At 49.7% G+C, this 22,124-nt stretch overlaps 10 protein-coding genes across 10 annotated transcripts; 3 read left to right on the top strand and 7 right to left on the bottom strand.

Moving 5' to 3' along the window:
- Positions 1–24: 24 nt before the first annotated feature.
- Positions 25–1,917, bottom strand: DEU56DRAFT_785832 (cyclic nucleotide-binding-like protein). The gene is made up of 3 exons (XM_041352315.1): positions 1,885–1,917; positions 395–1,834; positions 25–335 (listed from the first exon to the last, which is right to left on the bottom strand). Exons 2-3 carry the CDS (start codon positions 1,728–1,730, stop codon positions 142–144), a joined length of 1,530 nt encoding a protein of 509 aa, XP_041211512.1. The 5' UTR covers positions 1,731–1,834; positions 1,885–1,917; the 3' UTR covers positions 25–141.
- On the bottom strand, positions 1,918–4,126 carry DEU56DRAFT_785829 (Pkinase-domain-containing protein). Its single transcript, XM_041352314.1, has 7 exons — positions 3,880–4,126; positions 3,821–3,833; positions 3,729–3,757; positions 3,249–3,674; positions 2,980–3,195; positions 2,850–2,928; positions 1,918–2,798 (listed from the first exon to the last, which is right to left on the bottom strand). Exons 1-7 carry the CDS (start codon positions 3,892–3,894, stop codon positions 2,293–2,295), a joined length of 1,284 nt encoding a protein of 427 aa, XP_041211511.1. The 5' UTR covers positions 3,895–4,126; the 3' UTR covers positions 1,918–2,292.
- A 50-nt stretch (positions 4,127–4,176) lies between these two features.
- On the top strand, positions 4,177–5,604 carry DEU56DRAFT_852917 (uncharacterized protein). Its single transcript, XM_041355214.1, has 4 exons — positions 4,177–4,209; positions 4,264–4,401; positions 4,457–5,005; positions 5,077–5,604. Exons 2-4 carry the CDS (start codon positions 4,282–4,284, stop codon positions 5,521–5,523), a joined length of 1,116 nt encoding a protein of 371 aa, XP_041211510.1. The 5' UTR covers positions 4,177–4,209; positions 4,264–4,281; the 3' UTR covers positions 5,524–5,604.
- DEU56DRAFT_785826 (uncharacterized protein) lies at positions 5,605–7,485 on the bottom strand. Its single transcript, XM_041352313.1, has 3 exons — positions 7,221–7,485; positions 6,748–7,169; positions 5,605–6,696 (listed from the first exon to the last, which is right to left on the bottom strand). The coding sequence occupies exons 1-3, from the start codon at positions 7,425–7,427 to the stop codon at positions 5,655–5,657; spliced, it is 1,671 nt and encodes a 556-aa protein (XP_041211509.1). The 5' UTR covers positions 7,428–7,485; the 3' UTR covers positions 5,605–5,654.
- Positions 7,486–7,556: 71 nt separating this feature from the next.
- DEU56DRAFT_785823 (uncharacterized protein) lies at positions 7,557–8,113 on the top strand. The gene has a single exon (XM_041352312.1). It carries the CDS (start codon positions 7,791–7,793, stop codon positions 8,028–8,030), a length of 240 nt encoding a protein of 79 aa, XP_041211508.1. The 5' UTR covers positions 7,557–7,790; the 3' UTR covers positions 8,031–8,113.
- Positions 8,114–8,852: 739 nt separating this feature from the next.
- Positions 8,853–10,667, bottom strand: DEU56DRAFT_150103 (kinase-like protein). Its single transcript, XM_041344782.1, has 7 exons — positions 10,578–10,667; positions 10,158–10,528; positions 9,823–10,096; positions 9,631–9,772; positions 9,302–9,571; positions 9,163–9,248; positions 8,853–9,109 (listed from the first exon to the last, which is right to left on the bottom strand). Exons 2-7 carry the CDS (start codon positions 10,255–10,257, stop codon positions 9,016–9,018), a joined length of 966 nt encoding a protein of 321 aa, XP_041211507.1. The 5' UTR covers positions 10,258–10,528; positions 10,578–10,667; the 3' UTR covers positions 8,853–9,015.
- An 813-nt stretch (positions 10,668–11,480) lies between these two features.
- Positions 11,481–13,018, bottom strand: DEU56DRAFT_785797 (uncharacterized protein). The gene is made up of 5 exons (XM_041352311.1): positions 12,612–13,018; positions 12,368–12,563; positions 12,142–12,316; positions 11,797–12,080; positions 11,481–11,744 (listed from the first exon to the last, which is right to left on the bottom strand). The coding sequence occupies exons 1-5, from the start codon at positions 12,901–12,903 to the stop codon at positions 11,567–11,569; spliced, it is 1,125 nt and encodes a 374-aa protein (XP_041211506.1). The 5' UTR covers positions 12,904–13,018; the 3' UTR covers positions 11,481–11,566.
- A 103-nt stretch (positions 13,019–13,121) lies between these two features.
- DEU56DRAFT_785791 (glycoside hydrolase family 9 protein) lies at positions 13,122–15,643 on the top strand. The gene is made up of 10 exons (XM_041352310.1): positions 13,122–13,472; positions 13,521–13,546; positions 13,597–13,645; positions 13,694–13,764; positions 13,822–13,864; positions 13,913–13,991; positions 14,040–14,560; positions 14,609–14,733; positions 14,788–14,839; positions 14,890–15,643. Exons 1-10 carry the CDS (start codon positions 13,178–13,180, stop codon positions 15,372–15,374), a joined length of 1,746 nt encoding a protein of 581 aa, XP_041211505.1. The 5' UTR covers positions 13,122–13,177; the 3' UTR covers positions 15,375–15,643.
- Positions 15,644–15,923: 280 nt separating this feature from the next.
- On the bottom strand, positions 15,924–17,846 carry DEU56DRAFT_150043 (uncharacterized protein). The gene is made up of 14 exons (XM_041344781.1): positions 17,460–17,846; positions 17,390–17,399; positions 17,324–17,343; positions 17,241–17,273; positions 17,087–17,183; positions 17,000–17,028; positions 16,909–16,939; positions 16,816–16,848; positions 16,687–16,763; positions 16,579–16,633; positions 16,413–16,511; positions 16,244–16,351; positions 16,066–16,189; positions 15,924–16,007 (listed from the first exon to the last, which is right to left on the bottom strand). The coding sequence occupies exons 1-13, from the start codon at positions 17,517–17,519 to the stop codon at positions 16,122–16,124; spliced, it is 720 nt and encodes a 239-aa protein (XP_041211504.1). The 5' UTR covers positions 17,520–17,846; the 3' UTR covers positions 15,924–16,007; positions 16,066–16,121.
- Positions 17,847–18,463: 617 nt separating this feature from the next.
- On the bottom strand, positions 18,464–22,022 carry DEU56DRAFT_785777 (uncharacterized protein). Its single transcript, XM_041352309.1, has 3 exons — positions 19,346–22,022; positions 19,204–19,295; positions 18,464–19,147 (listed from the first exon to the last, which is right to left on the bottom strand). The coding sequence occupies exons 1-3, from the start codon at positions 21,951–21,953 to the stop codon at positions 18,674–18,676; spliced, it is 3,174 nt and encodes a 1,057-aa protein (XP_041211503.1). The 5' UTR covers positions 21,954–22,022; the 3' UTR covers positions 18,464–18,673.
- Between the last annotated feature and the right edge of the window lie 102 nt (positions 22,023–22,124).

Raw genomic sequence — 22,124 nt, 5'->3', positions numbered from 1 at the left:
GCTCAGTCAGACTCCAGACACCAGTACGTTGAATACAACCCGAGGTCAAAGTTAATTGTCTGATTCTGAGGATACAATATTTTCACTATAAGACACGGGGGGTATATAAAGTCAAAAAAGAATACATCAAAAACTCTCTCATCAATGATTTAATCTGGAAGAAAGTCCATAACTCTCTCCAGCTTTCCTCTCCATGATCTCTCGAAGAGGTCCAAGAAGTCGCGTGAATGCATCCGTGTCCAATGCCGCCACCTTCAACTTGGACTGCGACGGATCCGCCCGGTGCACTGCGCTCACCGTCGCCGCCCTAGGCTCAAGTCGGAGCAAAGATAACTCTGTTAAAGTGCGCGTCAATATTTAAGAACTTAAAAGAGAACAATACAAAAACACTCACCGCCGAAATAGTCACCCTTTTTCAGCCGGCCCACTGTAATCTCGCGGTACTCACCCTCCTCTCCTTGTTGCGTCTTGGTAACAATAGCCTCCCCCTCCTCTACGAAAAAGAATGTGTCTCCCATCTCTCCCTGCCGAAGAACCGCCTCTCCATCGGGGTGTACTTTGCTGACCAATGCGTCTGCGATTTTACTACGCTCTCCTGGTTCAAGGGAGGACAAGAGAGGAACACTGGAGAGGAAATGCTCATACATCGTCCTGCGCCTGTGAGCTGCTTTCAGAATGATTGTGCGGAAAGTGGTGCGGTCAAGAGCCCAGACAGTGGAGGGCTCAATTGCCTGCACGGTCGCCGCACGTGGATGTCCATACATTAGCGCAAGCTCGCCGAAAGAAGTTCCAGGCTTGCATTCTGAAACTCTCCGACCAAAGACGGGATGATATCCTGGCTGGAGGAATTTTTCGGGCTGCGAGGAATGGTTTGCCGTATCCGCTAGCCATGTCGGCGGTAGTGGTCCAGGATGGATGTAGCAGTAGAAAAGTCCTGATTCGACGACGTAGAAGTATTCTCCTACATCTCCCTGCCGAATAATCACATGGTCTGTGGGGACATGACTCTCTTGCATTGCATTGAGCACGCCAGTCTCCTGCTCCTCGTCAAGATCACGGAAAATAAAATTATCTGCAATGGATGACTTTATACGGCGAAGTTGGTCGGCTGTCTTGGGATATACGGGGAGTGGGTCGTCATGACCACTGTCTACTGCGATAGGCTCAGCACTGACGGACACACGACGTGCCAGAATGGTTGATGATGGTGCATGGAGGTAATCCCCCAGGCCCAGAGAGAGCGAATTAGACATGGTCGGCGTTGAAGACACATCATACCGTGCGAATGCGTTGGGATCAGCGGTTAGTGGTGAGGTTGGGGGCAGTTCACGTCCATCAAGGGTGAACGTCGGAGCAAGCATGCCATTGGGCGCCCCGTTTGTGTCTAAGGACAGAAGAGCATTTCCTGGCACATTGAGAGTCCCAAACGGACTGTGCGAGAAACCTGAATGGAGCGAGGATGCACGACGCTGAGGTACCTGAGAGAATGGAGAAATGGGGGTGGGTGTAGAGTTACGAGGGCCGACATTAACAGGGGAGTCCAAATAGAACTCGGATGGTAATTCATGAACTGTGGAAAGACCACGTTGGTGCAGCGCGTCTCGTGTTCGCGTCCGCTGTTCTTCCAGCCGAGACTGAAACCAGTTAGCGCAGAACTGGAGAGCGTCTTTGGGTTGCACTCTGCATACGTCGCGAGTCAAGTCCTGAATGAGATTGTCGAATGTGGACATGACTCCAGAATGTATGATGCTCGCTGCGCCGGACAGTGATCAATGGGGATTGTTTAGATATGCGTTATGGTGGATGTGTGAGTTGGTTTTATAGTCGTGAGCCACTGGTGAACTTTTGGTAAGGCACAAAAGATGCGTGGCCACATGGCATTACCTTTCTTGTCCAGTCCTCATTTCTCGATCAAGTCCCCGGAAACAAAATGAGCTCAAAGCCCTTTCATAGAATGTCGCGTGTGGTCGATTTTTGGGGCTATCCTCTGCCTGGTACTCAGATGATGATCCTCCAGAGACAAGGGTGTTTGAATTACAAAGGGCAACTCTCATTTGGAACCTCTCCTTGTGGAGTCACATCGCCCACTGCTCCTCTATTTCAACCGCCAAACGTTAACTCCTCCGTGAACGAAACGTGAAAACAGGTGCCACATCCGTGTTACAAGACTAGTGATTACAACATTCTTCCGTCCCCGGGGTCATGATATATAAAACAGGAACAAAGCCCAAGAAAAAGGGGCGAAACCTCAATTATCAAAATTTTCTAGACCATTCCATGAGTTAGAATGAACTATCGTGGATGTTGCTGATACTGCGCAGGAAACCCTCCAGGGTATCCAGGCGCGACCTGTTGATTCATATGAACTTGTGCTTGTGCTTGTGCGTGGGCATGTGCCTGAGCCTGAGCCTGAGCCTGTGCTATTGCCTGCGCCTGCGCTTGGGCTTGAACTTGCGCCTGCATCCTTGCAGCGTCCTGAGTGCTGTACATGGGCTGCTGACCGTGTGGGTAAACTGACGACGGCGTTATAGAGATTTGAGACGACCCTGGTGGAGGGATTGGATTGTGAGGTTGCTGCTGTTGAGTCTGCTGTTGCTGCTGTTGCTGTTGTTGCTGTTGCTGTGCGTGAGGATGAGGGTGAGGAAAATTGAATTGAGGGGGTGCCATCGACCCTGGAGTTGAACTCGGGCCGTAGGTAGGGGCCACGGTGGATGTAAAGTAGGGGTGCGAAAGGGCTTCAGTGGCCGTCATACGCTTGGCAGGATCAAATTGGAGTAGGCGTTCAAGTAAGTCGAGGGCTGCATTGCAGTCAGTCCAGGCCCGTCAAATTATTAGGCCCGATTAGCTACCTTGTGGAGAGGCCTTGGGAAGCACTTGGGCAAATGAGATCTTTGGGTATCTTGGGTATTGCTTTAGGGTAATTTCGGGCTGGGAGAAAATCAGCATTCTTTACTTCTCACCATAATCAAAAGATCGAACCGATTCAGTCGCTATCTTCCTCAGAACTCGATCATCCGGCGTGCCGACAATGCGCATGATATGAAGTAACTGATCTTGGTTATCACGGCCGCGGAAAAGAGGCACTCCAGAGATCATCTCCGCGAAGATGCAACCGCACGACCAAACATCAATCGACGTGTTGTACGTGCGCGATCCAAGAAGTACATCTGGTGCACGATACCATAGTGTGACGACCTAACTCCACATCTCAGCCTTGTCGCTGTGAGACTCACCATACACGAACGTACCTCGTTGGAAAATGTGTTCACTGGCACGCCAAATGCGCGTGCTAGACCAAAGTCACCGAGTTTGAGCTCGCCCTTGCGATTGATAAGAAGGTTCTGAGGCTTCAGGTCCCGATGCAGTACCCTGTTCTCGTGGCAAAATGATGTGCCCTTGAGGAGCTGGTACATGAAACTTCGCACGGTCATAGGGTCAAGCGCTCCGCGATCGCCGTGCTGGTCCATATACTTCTTGAGATCTTGGTCACAGTATTCGAAGATAAGGACAAGTTTTGTCTCCGTGTGTATGACATCGTGGAGGCGGACGATGTTGACATGCTTGAGTTCTTTCATGAGGGAAATCTCACGGATGGCAGTGGACGGTGTTCCCTCCTCTGCATCGAGATGTATCTCCTTGAGCGCAACGATCTCATTGGTCGTTCGTGAACGACCCTAATACCGATATAAATTTCGAAGCAATATAAAGGAGAAGCTGCTTTGACGCACTTTGTACACGGTGGCGTATGTACCCTCGCCTGCAAAAAGCAGTGGTTAGGGTACAATCCTCCATATCGTGCAATGCACAAGGCAGATCATACCAAGTTTCTCTAACTACTTTATGTCAGCTTGTATGTCAAAAGTGTGACAAGGAGTTTACCTGAATGTAATTCATCGTTGGTCGTGCCACGGCAGCTGATTACCCGAGGTGTCAGGATATCGGAGAATGTAACAGATGGAAAGATCGTAAGAAGGCCCTCACTATCCCTTTTGCACAAAGAGGGAGACAGAATATACTGCAAAAACGGGCGGTTTTGTCAGGAGAGCGTGAGTGCCGACTTCCTACGAGGAGTCTTCGAGTGACTCTGAGGAATCTAAGCCTCAACGGACTGAACTTCCCGTTTTCTTTTCCTCCCGATTAGGAAAATGCAAGAAAGTAGCTAGCACGTGACTTGCAGAATATTTGTTTCTCCCCGTCCATCAACTCCAGGTATGCCTGAGCTCATATTGCTGTCATAGATTGACCCAAAAATTGTTCGAGCAGATAAAAAGACACACGGCCATGTCCAGTGTCCCCCCATCCAAAAAAGCGCGCACTAAATCATCGTCGCGCAAAGCCAAGCCATCCATATCACAGACCGCCAAAGATGAAGTCCTCATAGACTCAGAACCTGCATCCACTGTACGTATCTAACACCGTGACAAAAAAACGAAAACTTGATGTACGCTGCCTGTAGTCCGCATCAAAAAATGCCCGGTACGCCGAGCCCTCATCTCTTGCGGTGCACTCTGGCGTCGAGCTCGGGGAAGATCAAGCGATGGAAGACCTTGTCGCATCTCAGATCGAGGGTGCACTAGACGCTGATCTTGCGGAACTCTCCCTTGGCCAGCGCCTCGCCGCATTATCAGGTGACGTACGCCCTTCCTCGTCAGACTCTGAAGAAGAGCAACCCCAGTCACCGCGAAAACAAAAGCAAGATGCACCGAACGTTGTACCTGCACATTCACTTACCCGGACACTTATACAAGCGCTCCACTCGTCTGATTCGAGACTGCTTGAAACTTGTCTTGCACATTCTGACCTAGCAATGGTACGGAACACTGTGCGGCGGTTACCGCCCCAGCTGGCGGTACCGTTGCTCACGGCATGTGTAGAGCGCCTTGGCCGTGGTCCGCGCGCAGCGAATATGAAAGGTGGTGGCGGAGGTGCCAGCTCGCAACGCGGTACGGGACTTGTTGTATGGGTTAAGACTGTCCTTGCAGTCCACAGCGGCCACCTTATGACGGTACGTTTCTGAAATACAGAAAAAAACTGCTCCCTGCATGCGTTACAAACCATTTTCATTTTCATTTATAGATGCCTGACCTCGTATCACGACTCTCAGGTCTACACGCAACGCTGACGTCCCGGCTTGCATTGCAAGATTCCCTCCTTTCACTAAACGGCCGGCTAGATATGGTACTCTCACAGATCGAGATGCGTTCTTCCACCGCACCGACACTGCTTGCACCCCATAAGAATGGGGTATCCACAACCTCACAAGGAGAAAGGCAGCCAACAAGATACGTGGAAGGCGAGAGCGAGGAGGAGAGCATGGAAGTTGGTATGGAGAGTGAAGAGGATGAAGGAAGTGTAGAAGATATAGAGCTCGGTGGCGAAAGTGAAGCTGAGGAAACGGATGAGCAGGGCAGTGACGAGGAAGACGAAGAAGATTCAGACGGTGAAGGACCCACATTAAACGGGTTCATCGATGATGAGGCAGAGGAGTTTGAGGACGACGAAGAGGATGACGAGAGTGAATAATATACATCAGCTTCGCACCTTGCACACTTTGATGATCTACTTGGCATCTAATCCAGTACGCACACTCTTCGAACACAGAGCTGGTCGTGCAAAGTCAATTCAAAACAGAATAGATATCCGATTATTACAACTTATAAATCATCCGCCCACTCTCCGCCTCTGACACGCTGAATATAACTTTTCACCCATAGAGCGCGCCTTCCATCCTGCACCCGCAACGCAGCCGTCGTGTCCTCTCTCTTTTTGTCATCCTCGCTCATTTCCTGTCCTTCTACTCTCTCGACCTCTCGTTCCATCACATTCGCTTCTGTTCGCAAACGCCCTTCCCTTGTCCTCAGCGCTGCCCGCCTGCGGTTCCATACCTCCGGATGGAGAGTCAGCACAAGCAAACTTACGAAGGTTGTCACCTTGTGCATCAGACTCGGCGGCAAAAGTGGCGTTCGCAGGGGAGGCGTTGGCCAGAGTGACTTGTTCTCTGTATCGATGCCTATGCGTGCGAGAAGGTCCAGAAGAGAGGTAGAGTTGCTTGGGGGTGGAGGACCCTGCGCTTCTTGAGTCTGTGCAGGCGCTAGTATATCAGGCTGGGTAGGAGGTGCAGGAGGTGCAGGAGTCCCTGTTGGACCTCCAGGTTGACCCTGACCTGGAGCCTGTCTTGCAGCCTCCGCGGCAACACCAGCTAAACGCTCCCTCTCCCGATTAAGTGGTCCGAGTATAACATTCCGCACATTCGTCCACATCTCATAGATGATCCACGCGATGATGCACAAACCCAACAGCGGCTTGCGTGTTGGGGAGAAAAAGTACAGCAAAAGCAGAGTCCGGAAAAATACCATCACCAAGGGAGCCAGTAGTACACGGACTGGGATATCGGGAAGTATCTGTGCTTCATCTCCAGGTACTGGAATGTTCGCTCCAACGCCCATCTGACCATTCACAACGTCGACATTGACGTTCGGCATAGCACGAAGTGGGGGAAGGCCAAGCTGTTGGAGGAGGTCATTTAATTGAGGCGGTACAATCTCAGTGGAGGAAATGGTCGGTGTTGGCGTCGGTGGTTGAGGCAATGGTTGAAGGAACAATATCGAAAACGTATATGTCAAGACCTTCAGGGCATGTACTTGCTCAGCGGTAGGCCTTGAACCCGGGTTGCGGAGGGAGAGGTACGACTTGCCACTGATGACAATCAATTGAAGCACATCTCACTATATGCAGAATTTGGCTCACTCAGTAGTCATTAATTCGTACTGCAGTCCAGAGCCGTCACCACGCTCAGAGAAAGGGTATGGCTCGTCCAGGATTGACGGCCAAACGTATCCCTTCTTCTCAAGGTTCTCCAATGCAACCGAACGAGATGGAAGCACAGAATCTTGTGGGCGCTCAATGAGCCCTCTAGTGAGCTTTGATAGAGCAGCCTGATGGATATAGGCAATGAATTGGTGGTCCAGGGGTAAACGTGCGAAAGGATGAGATTGCGACTCGGAAGGCGCCAAGGGGGTGTTAGAAGAAGCATCTCTTTGTAATAAGGGTGATTTCCCTTTGTCAGATATAGGGATCGTAGTTGATGTTGCACTAGAAGAAGATGGGGGAGCACCAGACCAAGCGGAGGGGTGCACTGACAAATGGACGATGCGTTGCTCATCCGCCGTCTAAAAACCAAATCAGATGCTGTTCGCAAAAGTGGTAGAATTCCTCGTTACCTTCCATATCTCTGAAATTTTCTCCTGGTCCCCGAGGTAGCGTCCCCTCCAGATTATGCGCTGTCCCTCGACACGGGGCTGTCCAGAGCAGGACACTAGAATTGCATGTTTGACGTCGAGCACGGTAGCGGAGATAGGAACCTCGACAGTAAATGAAAGGGAGTAAGTGGGGAGCTCGACGCGAACAGCGACGAGGGACTCGGTCATCGTTGTGGTGGTGGTGCCAGGTTATAATGGTGCTGGCGGCTGTAGTGGATAAATGATATAGTACGTGGAACTCGTCCACGTGACTACACCAATATTATGCGTGTCAATATATTCGGCCCTCGGGCATGCATCGGTGATCGATGCATCTCCGAATCCCTACGTTGGGGCCCCAAGCTGTACGACATTGAGTCTTGAACTAGTGCAGGTACTACATATACCATGTGCGTGCGTAGCACACGTCTCGCAGGCCGCATGTGAGGAAGGTAAAGTTTCAACGCGTCCGCGCACGCACTGCTGGTGTCCAACGCATCAGAGGACTGGTGAGCCGCAGATATCGTCATATATGCCGATATATATGATCATATGTGGAAAAGGTTTTCGTTATGTTGGATGTACATACAGCCATGTATAACATTGGAAAACCCCCGAAATCAACGTAAAGCACCTTGGGGAGACTCACGAGTTCTCAGATGCGCCCGGCCACATTGTTCCTTCGTCCTCGACTCCCTCCTCTTTCCTTACCAGTCAGTAATTCTTGATGTTCTTTTCCGCTCGCTCAACTTACTGGCCACAGACCCATTAAGGAGGTGCTTAGGCGCCTAAATATAAATTTACATTCGCGTTCATTATTGGAATCATCAAGTAGTACCATGCTGAGTACGGTCCTCTTTTCCGCCCTGCTGCCAGTACGCGATCAAGTTACCAATTATAAGACACGCTGAATTTACGTTTAGCTGTGTGGGCATTTTGGTCGGTAAAAGCCAGACCAAGCGCACATTAGGGGCTATCGAAGACCAGTTTGAAGGTAATTCGGTCCTTGAATCATTCCATAGTTCTCTTAGGCTTGGGCTCTTGTCCTTCCGACGTCAAGGTTTGGAAGACGCCTCCAACGAGCATCGCTGTTGTTTTTTAACCATCCAACCCGGGCCTTCCACCTTGGACTTAATTCGCTATCCAAGTGCGAGTGAAGGTATTCATCCCGCATGGAGTGTATCTGATGTGACGTTCTTTGAACGGCCAACCTCTCTCGTTCTACGTGATGAGTGTTATTTCATCGTTCCTCCTCTGTTCTTGGCACATTTGTACCTTTGATCATAATGATCCCGAGACAGCTGAAAGACATTCACGTTGACTGATATAACCACGTGCTAGATTTGAATATCGAGTCAAGTCGTAATGGCGCAGCGATGGTCCGCGCTGGATTGGTCCTGGACCACCAGTGCTTCAAACTCGCTTCCCTCGCCGGCTGAGCATACACTTTTGTGCAATGCCCAGCTCGTGCGACGCCTTCCGTGTCATACACTCGGTTCCACGATCTGGACATCCATGGTACTGGACTTTAAATATGACCTTGGGGGTTTCGCGCGTTTCATTGTAGTCTCTCTTCATGTTTAGGCTCTATCTTAATTAACTAGCGGATTCACATATAAGAAGTGTGTTCCAGATGTGTTATATTCTTACTGTACCTGGCAGTCCCGTACGGATGGCTCCTCTCTCAGCCAATTATGTATTATTACAGTCCGCAAGAGCGGGAAAGATTCCTAGCAAAATACACATGAATGGAAGGGTAGGATGGCAAGAGTGTTCCCTAGACATTAAAACCCTGAAAAGTCCAATCATCCGGAAGCTCAAGATAGGGATGTCGTCTCAGGTACGAAGCAGATGCGCGTTCATCAGGATCACTGCAATATATAAGGTGAATGATATCATCCGAAAAAAAAATTGAAAAACTTGCATGGCAAAACATGAATCTTGGAAATCCATTGCAAGATCGGAGAAGGTAATATCAGGAGGGATAGGTGGGCGCTTATTCTGTTTCATCTGCACACGGAAATATAAGTTATGTTCCTATAATACAAAGGTACAACACAGACCTTGATCGTGACCATGATTAGTTCATCCTCATACCATGGTCGCTTTCCTGTCAGCATTTCCAACAAAACGCATCCCAAACTCCAAATATCGGCCTTGACACTGTACCCTTCCTTCTGATGGCAGATGACTTCCGGTGCCATCCAAGGTAATGTCCGTTGTACGGTGGTAAATGGAAGTTTATGTATTTTATCCTCCTTGGTGGAGAACTCTAGGTCAGAAAGCTTGCAACTCCCGTCTCTCTCAAGTAGGACGCTATCGGCTTTCAGATTCTGACCGGAGTTTATATGAATTCTTCAAGTTTTTCAGACAGGCCGAATCGATCACATACCCGGTAGATTATTCGTCGCGAGTGGAGGTATCTCAAGCCCCGAAGTATTTGAAGCATGAAAAATTTCGCGACATCATTGCTGAACTTGCCCTTTTCGCGAAGACAATAGCCTAATGCACTGCCTGACACGTACTCCATAAAGCTACCTCGATCTAGTCAAAACACTGAATGGTTGTTTTGCTGAAAACTCACATGTTCATAACCCTTGAATACTCTATAAAGCACTCTTCAAACCCGAGGTATTGGACGATATGACGATGGTTCAAATCTACCAGTAGCTTGCTTACTCTTTCGACAGAATGTACGAAAGTGGCTTGACACTGGTCGTTTTCGTCTCGAATAACTTGGGGACTATCGACCTGCTTGACAGCAACCAGCTGCGATTTACCCGTGGTCTTGCTAAGTGCCAAGTAGACCCGTCCGTAAGTGCCTTTACCGATAAGCTCACCGCGGATCCATTTGACGGCTGTTGGTGTAAGCACTGAGCGATTATTATTGACACTGCCTCGAGAGTTTCTGGACCATACCATCGACACGGCGAGCCCGAGCATTTGAAATATTTCCTGCAGGCCCTGGGTTCATAACACAATAGCTGGGAGCCAGATGAGAAGCTTGCTTGTTCGGCATCACAGCTAAGGGTCGCGATAAACTTGTTCTGGTGCCATGATACCCCGCTTAAGGTACTTATAATAGCGACAACGTTCCAGTGAACCTGGGGACGGCAAGAGTCACACCGTTATCTAGAGACCTTCAAAGGCGCTCGTAGCACTGCTCTATGATGCTATGGCTATGCCATGGGAGAAAATTGAAGTTGAGCACAGTCGCGGTGAGTCATAAATAGTACCGCACTGGGGACTCTAAAAAGTTTGAGATTATTCGCTGACTCTCATGAACGAGCCTGCTATAGCTAATTAGAAGGAGCTAAGGAGCTACTGGATTTCGCCCACGTAGCTATAGGATGGCATAGGTCCGCTTGATGACAACCTGCCCTACAGAGCCCAAACAGAGCCCCACAGGTGTTCACAGCTTTTGATGGAGGAGGCGGCTAGTAATAGTATGACCGAATTCAATCATATCTCCCAATTTCAAAGTCTCGATTTGCTCAACGCCGCAGTCCAACACAACCAGCCTCCCGTTGAAAAGCCTTCATACTTCAAAACTTTCAATCCATAACGCGCAAGAGAGAGCGTCGCACGCTCCTGGCTCATGTCGCAAGCCCAATTTCTGAACAACCTCTTGTAAATCTATTTCATTCTACAGTGCTGCAGTCTGGCTGCATCCTCTGGCAATTCCATGGTGCATCAATTAACTGGACGGTCGACCCCTTTGGAACAATTTGAATATCGTTCAAAATATTCAACAACTTTCATCGGCTGTTGAAACCGGACATTGTCAAGGACATCAAACTTCAAAGCCTCGCTCTCCCACCCATCTTAATCAACCCTTCGCACACAGTCGTTGCACTGCGCACTGCTCCATTTTAGTCGGGGATGTTCTGCATATTTATCACGCCCAATTGGGATCAAGAGCAATTGAACAAATTTACCACTCATATTATTAGTCACGGCGAACTTTTCCTTCAAGTTGTGGTATTATTGTCGATGGATGCGGCGGGTGCCTATCTGATTGTTCTCGCTTGAGTCTTGGGAGACCGTCGCCTTCCATCACCTTCCAAAATACAATACTCTCAGTCCGTAGTTCTGACAACGTCATTCAATTTCAACCTTTGTACAGCTTGATGCCACCTACTACTGGCGTGTAAACTGCGATCAAAACGTGATTGTCCGACGCTAGGCGTTTTCACCATCAGGAACAAACGCACCTCGATATACCTGGCAGTCTTGTCCTTTGTTCCTGCTTGGAGTACTCCGGGGGGACATTTGATTGCACTTTGCAGTACCATTCTACGATACATTCTTTGTTGTACACACACAACCTAAAGTTTTGACACCTCCAACGTACGGCCTTCAGCAGAGCTTTTATACGCCAGTTCGATCATCTCGATCACCTGTGTCGTTTCTGCCCACTTCACCTCAAGTTCCTCGTTGTTACGGATAGCACCAGCAAGGTTCTTGAAGAGGCCGATATACTGGCCCGGAGCGTCCGAAGGCCAGCTACAGAAAACCATCAGCACGGCCAGGAAATATACGTGAAAATAACGATCACATTGTCTTGCTGATCGTCACACCATCATCAGCGGTATTTTCGACGACGCCATAGATGGACTCGGGCTCCTGTCCGTAACTTGGTTCAAGGATACCGCTGACTGAGGGCATGGCTTTCAACTGCTCCTCTTGCGTATCGAGACCGTACTTGGTGAACATTCCCTTTGTACCGCGGACTGCGTAGCGTAGCTGAGGGGATTTAACTGATAGGATGTGCGAGCGGAGAAGCACAGTGAACTGGTTAGAGAACGGAGTCCCAGGATTGTAGTGTAAATAGATAGTGAACTGCAGAGTCGGATACGCGTTGACAATGCTGCTAGAATAGATGTGATGGTATCAGACTTACGATGTCGTCGACTTCCGGTTTCGTGACGCCGCGGATATTTTGTATGAACGCAGTAATTCGCGCGGGTCGACCAAAGAGTTTGAGGGCTTGGTCTAGAAGATGTGATCCGAGATCATATACTGAGCCCGCACTATCCTTCCAGGAAGCCCGGATTCCTGGACGGTAACGATCATAGCTAAAGAAATGTAAGGAAATCAAGTCTAGTTTGATCGACGATCTTCCTCACTGAGACTCAAATTCCAGTAGATTGCCAAGCGAGAGAGGCGAAGAGGAGGGAAATGCAAGCAGGCGTTTCAGCGCGAGGTGATCCGAGTCCCAGCGCCGATTTTGATAGCCATAGAGAACAAGGCCTTTGGCCTTGGCAATTGCGGCGAGCTCATTTGCTTCTTTAACTGTCTCAGTCACAGGTTTATCGACGAGAACTGAAGTGGTTGAGAGCGGTATCTGCGCGGAAGAAGGATTTTGCTTACCGTGTTTGCCGGCCTCGAGAGCAGCTTTTGCAAGTGGGTAATGTGTATCGTTTGGGGTTCCTACGATAACAAGCTCAATTTCTGGGTCATTCACGACCTCTTCGATTGTCCGATATATCTTCGTGGTAACGCCAAAACGCTGGTGCACCTTTCCTCCAGGAGTCTGTGGGTTGCGCTCCAGGACAGCAGTGAGAGTGAAGAGCTCGGGCAAAGCGAGCACGAACGGAACGTGAAACGTGAGCCCAGCAAGGCCCACGCCGAGGACACAGGTCTTAATCGGACTGAGTGCCATGAGTGGAGATATGATAGCCTTGAAATCATGTCCTCTATAATTTTATATACGTCTTGGACGGCCCGCTGTCTGGAGCAAGCTTGGAGTGTGACCAAGATGTGAGAGTGAGTGCTACTTGGGAGTATATTCTGCGGCAGTCTGCGGCCCGGATCGTCATGGTCACGTGATTCTGGTTGAACGCGGCTTGCATGGAGCGAACTCGTCCGACAAGACCTTTGTAGTTTGATCCCTGAAGACACACTGGTGGTGCGTATATCTCATTTTACGACTCGTCATGTGGGCGCCTCTTGTCCTTCTTGTCCTCGCTTCCTGGCAAGCATTTGCCCAAGTTCCTCTTCCTGAACCCCCTTTCCTGCCTCAAAACGCTTCAGCTGGCGCATCTGCATCCTCTGGCGGTATCCCCAATTCACAATGGTCTTCGATGCTTGGAAATCTGCTTTATTTCTATGAAGCCCAACGCAGTGGCAAGTTGCCCAGCACAAATCGCGTCAAGTGGCGAAATGACAGTGCCCTCACCGATGGGCAGGACGTCAAGTTAGATTTGACTGGTGGCTACTATGATGCGGGTGGTGAGTGTCGCGTACATCATGCAGCTTTTATATTGACAGATCCGTTAGACTTTATCAAATGCACTTTTCCTCTGGTAAGCTTCCTCGGTTTGTGCAACATATCACTCCTTCAACTCAGCCCCAGTCGTTCACCGTGATGTCAATATGTTGGGGCGCAACGGATTTCGGAAAAGGTTCGTGCGACATCAGGGAAATACTCACTTGCTAATCATATTGTGTAGGATACGATTTAGCAAACCAAACACCTTACCTTGATGACATGCTCCGATGGAGTCTCGACTGGCTCATGAAAGTCAGTCTTGTGTTAGCATCAAGCAATCGAGTCATTAACTCAACATGATTGTCATAGGCACACGCTGCTAACAATACCTTGTTCGTCCAGGTAGCTCATGGTAAGCATTCGGTTTTGATATCCATTCTCTACTCACGCATGACCATAGACGAACTTGACAATACTTACTGGGGCGGCGATCGCGGCATTCCTTTGCCGCGTCCTTCATATCAAATCAATGACACTAGGTATTATTTTACTACTTATTATCGAATCGTTTGTTAACACAATTCTAGTCCTGGAACGGATGCTGCTGCAGGAGCCGCTGCAGCTTTCGCAGCTTGCTCCAATCTCTATGCCAACCGCGTCTTCTCAAACTCTTACTCTGGCCCAGCTACACTTCAAAACGCAACATATGCCGCAACCCTTCTCAAACATGCCGAACAACTTTTCACCTTTGCCACTAGCGCCTCTGGTGGACAGACAGTATACCAACACTCCGTGCCTGAGGCTGGTGTAGCGTACGCTTCATCCGGATATGGAGATGAGCTTGCCATTGCTGCGCTCTTCTTGTCTTGGGCAACCAACTCCTCTTCGTTATATCAACAGGCTCAGGGATACTGGCAGCAATATGACCTCGGCAGCTATAATGGAGTATTCAACTGGGATTTTAAGACACCTGGCCTGCCTGTCCTTTTTGCACAGATTGCGCAAGCAAATCCAAGCTTTGGTGGCAATGCATCCACCTGGCAAGCAGTGGCTGAGAAGTACTTCGATGGGATAGTTTACGGCGGTGGGCCAGGATACCAAACCCATGGTACTGCGATAAAAATATAGCACATTTTCCAGCTGACATCATTCATAGGCGGACTGCTATACTATGATGGTGACTCGGACGACGCTAGCTTAAACCCATCGCTGAATGCTGCTATGCTTTTAACACGATATGTACCGCTGGCCTCGACCCAAAGCAGGAGAAATGATTATTTGGTGAGATTTCAAATCGATTATTGAAACATGGAACTCAACAATTACCTGTTGCAGAACTATGCCAAAGCCCAAGTCAACTACGCTCTGGGTAACAATCCAATGCAAGGTGGGCATGGAACGAATGTAGTTTTATCGTTCTGGCTCACTCTGTCATAGCACCCTACATCGTTGGTGCCAACCCCAACTCGCCTCAGAATCCCCACTCCGCAATGGCAAGCGGTGGCAATGACATTAGCAACATCAATACTTCCCCACCACAAGAAGCTTATGTTCTTTATGGGGCCGTTGTCGGTGGTCCAGACAAGTACGATCGTTTCTTCGACCTCCGTGACGACTGGCCTGAAACTGAGGTCGCACTGGACTACAATGCACCGATGCTCACACTCGCCGCGATGCATGTGCTCAACGACACCGCCGACCCATTCTACACATTGCTGAAAGCGGGCACTTATGACTCCAAGAAACCGCAAGGAATGCCTTGCGATGAAGCACACACTGAGGGATGCGGTGGTCCGCAGCTCAACCAGGGCGGAAAAATTGCTCTAGGTGTCATTCCTGGCCTCACTGGTGTCGCCATTTTCTCCCTTATTGGATGGTGGGGCATGATCTCTCTCAGGAGAGAGCACGACCTCCTTTATTGATTTTTAACTTGGCTAATCTATTTCTAGATAACATGACTTTATTCTTGGATGATCTTCCCGATTTTCTGTCACACTCTACTATTCCTTTGGATCAGAACATGACCTTACGACAGCTATTGATGAGCAGCACCCATACGTAGTAACCGATTCGCATTCATGTAGATATATCGCATCATGATACCCTGATGAAGCTGATGACAACGACCAAACGAACGACCATATATTGTGTAGAACCTATTAGACCTCGAGAACACAACGCTCTTGTCGCTCGGCCAGCGCATGCAAACTCGAGATTCAGGACAGGTAACAAGATGTTGAACCAGGCACAGGCTCAGACACAAAGGGGTACTTTCTGTAGGATCGCAAGGTCAAGTCGAGAGCAGGAGGAAGATGGATTGATGGGTGGTTGACTACACTGCTGACACGCGGAGACATTATGATCTAGATCTAATCACTGCATCAGGATATCTAGCTCTCTCTGCAGATCCCGCGTCAGGACTCCCCGCCACACCATATGATATTTCGGACAGAGGAATGAGCGTGAGGGCATCAGAGTCATGTAGGAGCTGGTCCATATGCCAAAGATAGAGATGCATGTGTGTGGCGAGGATCGCGAGAATGATGAACTGAAAACTGTATGTAGCAGGGAGCTGTTAGTAGGAATTCGTAGCGGGGTTTCGAAGTTGCCTACTCTTGAAACATGGCCCTGTACGCATGCTAAGTGCGCAGAATATGAATGGTTCATTCTCAGGGGCAAGGGAGGGGTACACGCACTTGGAGAAGCAGTGACGTGAGGACGTTTACAACCGAACAAACTTTCATAACGAGAATAATTATCTACGAGCACGTAAAATAGTCTGGCAACTCACAGAGTCCACATGCATAGTAGAATATGTTATGTTTCAGTAGGGCAGCAAATAGGTTGTTAGTCGTCCGCCAGGTCTGCAGGGCGCGTATCAGTGTCAGGAAGATGAGTCCTGAGAAGAGCTTAGGTCAGTACGTGTCTGTGTTTATGTATACTACCGCCCGGTGACGCACCTAGTTCGAGTGCAGATAAGAGAATAAACGGTACGAAGAATCCGATGCTGCCCAATGGTTGGTAGCAGCCCGTAATACCCGGGATCGGGCTGGTCTGAACTGGTAAAAGTGGACGATGTGAGTGGTGGTGGGATGACAGGGAGAAGAGGAAGATGAGAATGCGTACATGGTACACCGTCACTTAAGCCATATAACAAGCCGATAGATGATACGCCAGCAGCCTGACTCATAAGTCTACCACGAGCTTAGGGCGCGGTGAGCGCAATAGACTCACCAAGAAGGCGGCGAGCAGGGCTGCGAGCACAATTTTATTATTGTCCCAGAGCGCATATGTTCTGAGGACAAAAAAGGCTGGATGGATCGGATCAGGAACGCGCATTTGTCACGGGAGAAGGCGGAATACATTCGGAACATATGACTGATATTATGCTCAAACCTGTGAAAGGAAAGGGCAGCACTCGGTAAGGATGTGCACATGTATGTATCGTGCACGTACATGAGCAGACTTTGTCGAGCATCAGGCATTTCTGGGATGGCAGTAAGCGTCATTCATCAGTCAGTAGTAAGTCCACCGAACGTTCACACACATTGGGGTTTTCGTCCGGGGCGAAGTTCACTTAAAACACAACATGTCAATTTATCACCGGAGATATGCGTGCTGGAGCTAAACGCACTATAAAGATGGCCGGTGAAGAGGAAAAAGGGCACGTATCGTGCAACGATGTAAAGGCCTTTTACCTTGGTCCAACGCGACCGAAGCAGGAACATCCACTTTGGACGGTGTGTTATCGTCAATATCAAAATGTCAAATAAGTAAATGGACATTACCTCCTCGTGAAGGGAACAAGCATAGCCATAGGTCTGGACAAGCAAATTTAACAGCGGGCAAATATACATCGGGACAAGCCCACCCAGAATGTAGCCATCGACACTGAGCTGCGTTTAGACAAAGAAGAGGCAATTCAGGCAATACGCACTGTATATGTACTGTGGAAAATAGATCGTGGATTATTATCGACGCCCCTCATATCAAAGAAAAACACGCACGGATGAGGTCTGCAAACTCCTCGCCGCTGCGATAGTGTCAGCCGAATACTCGGTCTCCATCGACTTGAGAGACAAAACAAGTTTTGCGCACGGAGGGCGGATATCATATGCATCTTATATACGAGCGGAGGGCGCGTAATTGATAAAGCACGCGCAAAGGGCAGTGTGTTAGTGATCAAGCTGGACAATAGATATCCTGTCCATTGAGTCATACTATTGGCCCATCAGATTTCGCTTCGGACGTAAACTCTGCAAACACAGCTGCCCGTGAGATTTAATCCAGAGGGTTCCTCGTAGCCGATTGATATAAACACTCGTAGACATCGGCCTCGAGGGATACTCGAGGGATACTTGATTTACCCTCAACACCGGTACTACCCCTGGTTGTTTTTAGCACTATCAAAGTTGTGTCGATTTTTGCCTTTGCGAGGCCGAATGGAAAGCTCATGCCAAAAGTGTTGAGCATAAAAACCGTGCCAGGTAAAAAAACTCGAACACTCACCTCCCGAAAAGAATAGCTTGAGCATGCTGCAACTGTTGATGTTAAACATGAACTTTAACCCTCAGGTACAGGCTTGGCAGCTTGCATAGACGTAAGCGAGCTACTGATGCGCACAGCGGGCGAGCACATGGGTCATAGACAGTCACGGTCCGTCTCTGAGTCCCGAAGAAGCGCCAGCCTCGAGTTCCAAGTGCCGCACTCCCACCGATCTCCATAAGTACTGGTGTCTGCGGCGCCATCACGTCGCCCAACGTAATTGTGTCTGGCAGCAATGCCGGGTTGCCATCCTCTTGAATCCTCAGTGCAGATAACGATAAATCTCCCCGATCGTCATCCGTCGTATCACTTGTTAAGCACCCAAGACACCGAGTCAGTGGTGGCGCATTTGCGACCTCGAGAGTCCAAAGGGCCGCAATTCAGTTTACTTTTACTATATTGAACACTCACGGTTTACATGGTACTACGTCCGACGGGGATGCGCGTGGTGAGCACGCTGATACATGGAAGCATTTTGAATACCGTGGAAGGAACAAGGTTTGAAGACATGATGGAAGCAAAGAGCAAACACATTAGGAGGTGCACTATTACATTGCACGAAAATCACATAGCGGGGTACTAGGAATGCTCTTTATGCGTGCATATATATGAGAGATGGCACCTGATGAGGGCGATGACATGATGATCATACTTAGGCTGCATGTGATGTAGCCATCTAATACACTTCTAGAACATAACGTTCTTCTTCCTTGAGACTCATCAAGAATTCCCCCGCGCTCTCTGGGGTATGGCCCTCGTTCTTAACCAACGCACCTACAAGCGCTTCGTACACGTCGGGTACTGGCCACGTTGGGCCACAGAGGTAGAACACCCCCGCCTGGTTCTTCAACAAGGATGCGAGATCGGCAGCGTCCTCGAGCATGAGGTGCTGGATGTACACCTTTTTGGGTCCATCTCGAGAGAATGCAAGTCCAGCTTTTGTGATCGTGCCATCCAGGATATACGCTTCCATCTCTTCACCATAAAGGTATTCTTGGTGCCGATGTCGAGAACCGAAGTAATAGTAGGTGGGCCCCACAGGGATGCCTTGTTGAGCGAGCAGAGCGCGATGCTGTAGAAAGGCGCGGAAGGGAGCAGCTCCAGTGCCAAGACCTGCCATGATGATGGGCTGCATATTGTCCGGTGGGAGCTAAAGAAGAGTGCGTCAATGATAGAGTCACGATTGAGAAGCAAGTTGACGCTTACCTTCATAACACTAGGTTTGATGGAAACGGTAACCTTCTGCCCAACTTTGAGACTAGCTAGGTACCTAGTACACTGTCCATAATGAGGGGTGCCTAAAGAACTGTTCGTTAACATAAGAACGACCGCATCAAAAATTGCATACCATTTGGCGCGGTCCACTCCACGGTGACCACTAACAAATCGACTCGATTGCCAACCGCACTCTGCGCGCTTGCAATACTGTAGTGTCTGGGTTTGATGTCTCCGATCATCTCGCATAGAGTCTCAATGCCTGGCTTTGCACTAGGATATCGCTGCAAGATCTCTGCGAATGTAACAGTATCTTTCTCTCCGAGTTTTTTGAAGGTAGATGACCCTTCTGGTGCGCCGATGAATTGAAGCGCCAGCCTGTCGGCAGGGCTAGTGGCATATGCAGCAAGCTCAGCGTAAAACGACTTCGGCGGCCGGCCAAAGAGGTCGGTTTGCTGCTGAAGCGCCTGGAAGGTAGTGCGAGTATACATCTTCCCTTCGTTTGCAGCCACCGGGATGGTGATCAATCGGTCGGGATCGACGCCATACCATTCACAGAAATCAAGGACTTCTTGTTCATCATTCCACCCATGCACGCCCAAGGCTTCTCCAATAGCGTACTTGAGGCCGGTGCCCTCCGTGTCGAACTCCAGGTGGAAGACATTCCTATCGTAGTCCAGAGGAGTTAAGCGGCGATTGACTGTGCAAGTCACCAAATATGTGTGCTCTGGTACTTCTGGACGCAGAGAAGGATCCTGGAGGTACTCTTGAGTTTCCTCCGAAGGGGGCGTTGGAGGTGTGAAGACGGATGGGAACAAAAGGTGCTTGGCAGCATCATGCCACGAAGAAACTTTTGAGCCATTGATAACAGTCTGTCCATCAGCAGTCTCCACAGCGATAGCATTGAACTCAAACTGCTTGAGAGGAGGGGGAGGCTTTGCATCACCCTCGCCCACTGCCGGAGGGATGTGTAATTCGACCTCCTCGAGAGCAGCCCAAGAGCTAGCACTAATCTTCGCAAGCTGACCACCCTGGCCCGCCTCCCTTGCGACACCTTCTGCGAGCTTGCGAACGGCAGGCTCGCTGACCGCTTTCCCAAGGTAAAGCCTTAGAACTGCAAGATAAACAGATAATCTTTGCACGGCTTCCTGAACTTCCCCAGGTTCCGCTCCAAAACCAGACGAGATAGCTTTGGCGTCTATGGTAAAAATCCTGAGTTTCTTCTCAACCGCTGTCGACAAGACAGCTGCGGGTAGGTTGGATGGTAGGTCAGAGGACCACGAGGAAACGACGAGTACTATTGCCCCAGACTTGGCTTGGTTGAGTAATGAGTGGGACTTCAGCAGACTCGCTTCTAGGACGCAAATGAAGTCTGCTGTTCCTGCGGGAAACGCTGCGGCCATAGGAAGAATTTCTGTGCCCTCGCTGCGCGGAGAAAGCACGATCTTGTCTGCGGTGACGCCTCCCGATTTGCTGAAAATGTCATGGTCGGTAAGGAGGCGAGCAGAGATTGCACTGGAAAAAGAGTTTGCTACAGTCTGGGGGAGAGGAGATAGGGTGGACTTTGGGGTACTGAAGAAGAGAAACTTCCTAGTCAGAGAGGTGTCTAGGTGCACAGCACGAACTTGGTGTGAGAGTTCAGTGAAGAGGGTCGAAAATTGAGTGGGGTCTGACAGGAAGGATGAGGTCCTTGTGGGTGTCACCCGCTGAGCTCGCACAAGCGGCCCCGGAGAGTTAGGGCTGTATAGTGATCCAAAGACATCGACGAATAGGCTGCCTTGGCAGGCTTCATTGGGTACGTCGTCGAAGACGTGAACCTCCTTCACAGTATCAGGGAGACATTGCTTAAAAGCATCCCCATCCCATGGCCTCAACACTCTTACAACCACAACACCAAGACCGCTGGTGTGAGTCGCAATGGACTTCGCCATCAGTGCCAAAGGTCCATTCAACAAGACAACCACCGTCTCTGCATTTACATCACCGACATAATCGAAGAATTGATATCCAGACCATCGAATGAGTTCTGGTACGCCGAGAGCAGGAGTCTCCTTCAGCGGAAGGGTGGGGACGAAACCGTGGCCACTTTCGCGGGAGATGCCGTGATGATCGAAGATATGAACAACGTGGGAAGACGTAAGCTTGTACGAAAGCGCGGCAAGATCTATGGACTCCTGCGGGGTAGCAGACAAGAGGACGACAATATTATCGGGAAGGATGGAGAAAGTTGCGGAGAGGGATGCTAACGTAGGGGAGAGCGTGAAGCTTGGACCGACAGTAGTGACTGCCGGAACCTGGATAATCAACCTACTGCTACTTGTAGCAGGGGGCAAATATGACAATGATTGAGCCATCGCGGCTAGCCCAGCGGGTGTAGTGTAAGCAGTGAGGACTGATCCCTTCACCACATCCTGGCTACTCCCCGCGGAAAGCCGTCCGACGAGACTAAGGCCGGCGCCTGCCCTTGTCTGGAGGCTAATGACTGGCGCAGTTGACTCCATGGTCGACGACCACGTTTTAGTCAGCGTTCCGAACCCTACTTGTTCAGCAACATCGTAAATGTAGACAGCAGAGCTGGTAGCTGAACGAGACGCGAGAAGTTCTATGATGTGAGATGCCGGTTTATTGAGTACGCTGGCTCCTTGGATAGGCAAGCCCTTGAGGTCCTCCATGGGAGTACCTATGAGCGTTGCCGCTGCCGACAGCGGTGTCGACGTACCAGATACAACTTCGATAGCCATGTCCGAGTTCAAGACAACTGACCACTCGGAGAATCTTTTGTGATCCCGGAAAGCGTCGGAATCAATGGTGCGAGATGGTGCGACTCGATCGTGATATCACACCTTAAGTGGTCACGTGATCCCTTGCTCAGCGAGATTAGCACACATGATTCAGAGATGACATTACTACAT

This window comes from Suillus clintonianus (genome assembly GCF_016758775.1).
Source record: "Suillus clintonianus strain FC179 chromosome Unknown DEU56scaffold_15, whole genome shotgun sequence".
Taxonomy (NCBI): Eukaryota; Fungi; Basidiomycota; class Agaricomycetes; order Boletales; family Suillaceae; genus Suillus; species Suillus clintonianus.
Note: the sequence above shows the minus strand (reverse complement) of the source record. Positions and strands in the feature narration are given on the sequence as shown.

Bases quoted from the DNA above. Each gene is read 5' to 3' on its own strand.
- DEU56DRAFT_785832 (XM_041352315.1), bottom strand. From the start codon at position 1,730: ATGTCCACATTCGACAATCTCATTCAGGACTTGACTCGCGACGTATGC. The intron at 336-394 runs GTGAGTGTTTTT...GCACTTTAACAG, and splicing joins AAAGGGTGACTATTTCGGCG to AGTTATCTTTGCTCCGACTT.
- DEU56DRAFT_785829 (XM_041352314.1), bottom strand. The intron at 3,196-3,248 runs GTACGTTCGTGT...ATGTGGAGTTAG, and splicing joins TGAACACATTTTCCAACGAG to GTCGTCACACTATGGTATCG. The intron at 2,929-2,979 runs GTTCGATCTTTT...ATTTTCTCCCAG, and splicing joins GGAAGATAGCGACTGAATCG to CCCGAAATTACCCTAAAGCA.
- DEU56DRAFT_852917 (XM_041355214.1), top strand. From the start codon at position 4,282: ATGTCCAGTGTCCCCCCATCCAAAAAAGCGCGCACTAAATCATCGTCG. The intron at 4,402-4,456 runs GTACGTATCTAA...CGCTGCCTGTAG, and splicing joins ACTCAGAACCTGCATCCACT to TCCGCATCAAAAAATGCCCG. The intron at 5,006-5,076 runs GTACGTTTCTGA...TTTCATTTATAG, and splicing joins ACAGCGGCCACCTTATGACG to ATGCCTGACCTCGTATCACG.
- DEU56DRAFT_785826 (XM_041352313.1), bottom strand. From the start codon at position 7,427: ATGACCGAGTCCCTCGTCGCTGTTCGCGTCGAGCTCCCCACTTACTCC. The intron at 7,170-7,220 runs GTAACGAGGAAT...TTTGGTTTTTAG, and splicing joins AAATTTCAGAGATATGGAAG to ACGGCGGATGAGCAACGCAT. The intron at 6,697-6,747 runs GTGAGCCAAATT...GATTGTCATCAG, and splicing joins TACGAATTAATGACTACTGA to TGGCAAGTCGTACCTCTCCC.
- DEU56DRAFT_785823 (XM_041352312.1), top strand. From the start codon at position 7,791: ATGTGGAAAAGGTTTTCGTTATGTTGGATGTACATACAGCCATGTATA.
- DEU56DRAFT_150103 (XM_041344782.1), bottom strand. From the start codon at position 10,257: ATGCCGAACAAGCAAGCTTCTCATCTGGCTCCCAGCTATTGTGTTATG. The intron at 10,097-10,157 runs GTATGGTCCAGA...TTACACCAACAG, and splicing joins TCGGGCTCGCCGTGTCGATG to CCGTCAAATGGATCCGCGGT. The intron at 9,572-9,630 runs GTATGTGATCGA...AACTCCGGTCAG, and splicing joins CGCGACGAATAATCTACCGG to AATCTGAAAGCCGATAGCGT.
- DEU56DRAFT_785797 (XM_041352311.1), bottom strand. From the start codon at position 12,903: ATGGCACTCAGTCCGATTAAGACCTGTGTCCTCGGCGTGGGCCTTGCT. The intron at 12,564-12,611 runs GTAAGCAAAATC...CAACCACTTCAG, and splicing joins TCTCGAGGCCGGCAAACACG to TTCTCGTCGATAAACCTGTG. The intron at 12,081-12,141 runs GTAAGTCTGATA...CCGACTCTGCAG, and splicing joins AACCGGAAGTCGACGACATC to TTCACTATCTATTTACACTA.
- DEU56DRAFT_785791 (XM_041352310.1), top strand. From the start codon at position 13,178: ATGTGGGCGCCTCTTGTCCTTCTTGTCCTCGCTTCCTGGCAAGCATTT. The intron at 13,547-13,596 runs GTAAGCTTCCTC...ACTCAGCCCCAG, and splicing joins TCAAATGCACTTTTCCTCTG to TCGTTCACCGTGATGTCAAT. The intron at 13,992-14,039 runs GTATTATTTTAC...ACACAATTCTAG, and splicing joins TATCAAATCAATGACACTAG to TCCTGGAACGGATGCTGCTG.
- DEU56DRAFT_150043 (XM_041344781.1), bottom strand. From the start codon at position 17,519: ATGGAGACCGAGTATTCGGCTGACACTATCGCAGCGGCGAGGAGTTTG. The intron at 16,849-16,908 runs GTACGTGCACGA...TTCCTTTCACAG, and splicing joins GCTCGACAAAGTCTGCTCAT to GTTTGAGCATAATATCAGTC. The intron at 16,352-16,412 runs GTGCGTCACCGG...AGCTCTTCTCAG, and splicing joins CTTATCTGCACTCGAACTAG to GACTCATCTTCCTGACACTG.
- DEU56DRAFT_785777 (XM_041352309.1), bottom strand. From the start codon at position 21,953: ATGGCTATCGAAGTTGTATCTGGTACGTCGACACCGCTGTCGGCAGCG. The intron at 19,296-19,345 runs GTATGCAATTTT...ACAGTTCTTTAG, and splicing joins GGAGTGGACCGCGCCAAATG to GCACCCCTCATTATGGACAG. The intron at 19,148-19,203 runs GTAAGCGTCAAC...ACTCTTCTTTAG, and splicing joins TCAAACCTAGTGTTATGAAG to CTCCCACCGGACAATATGCA.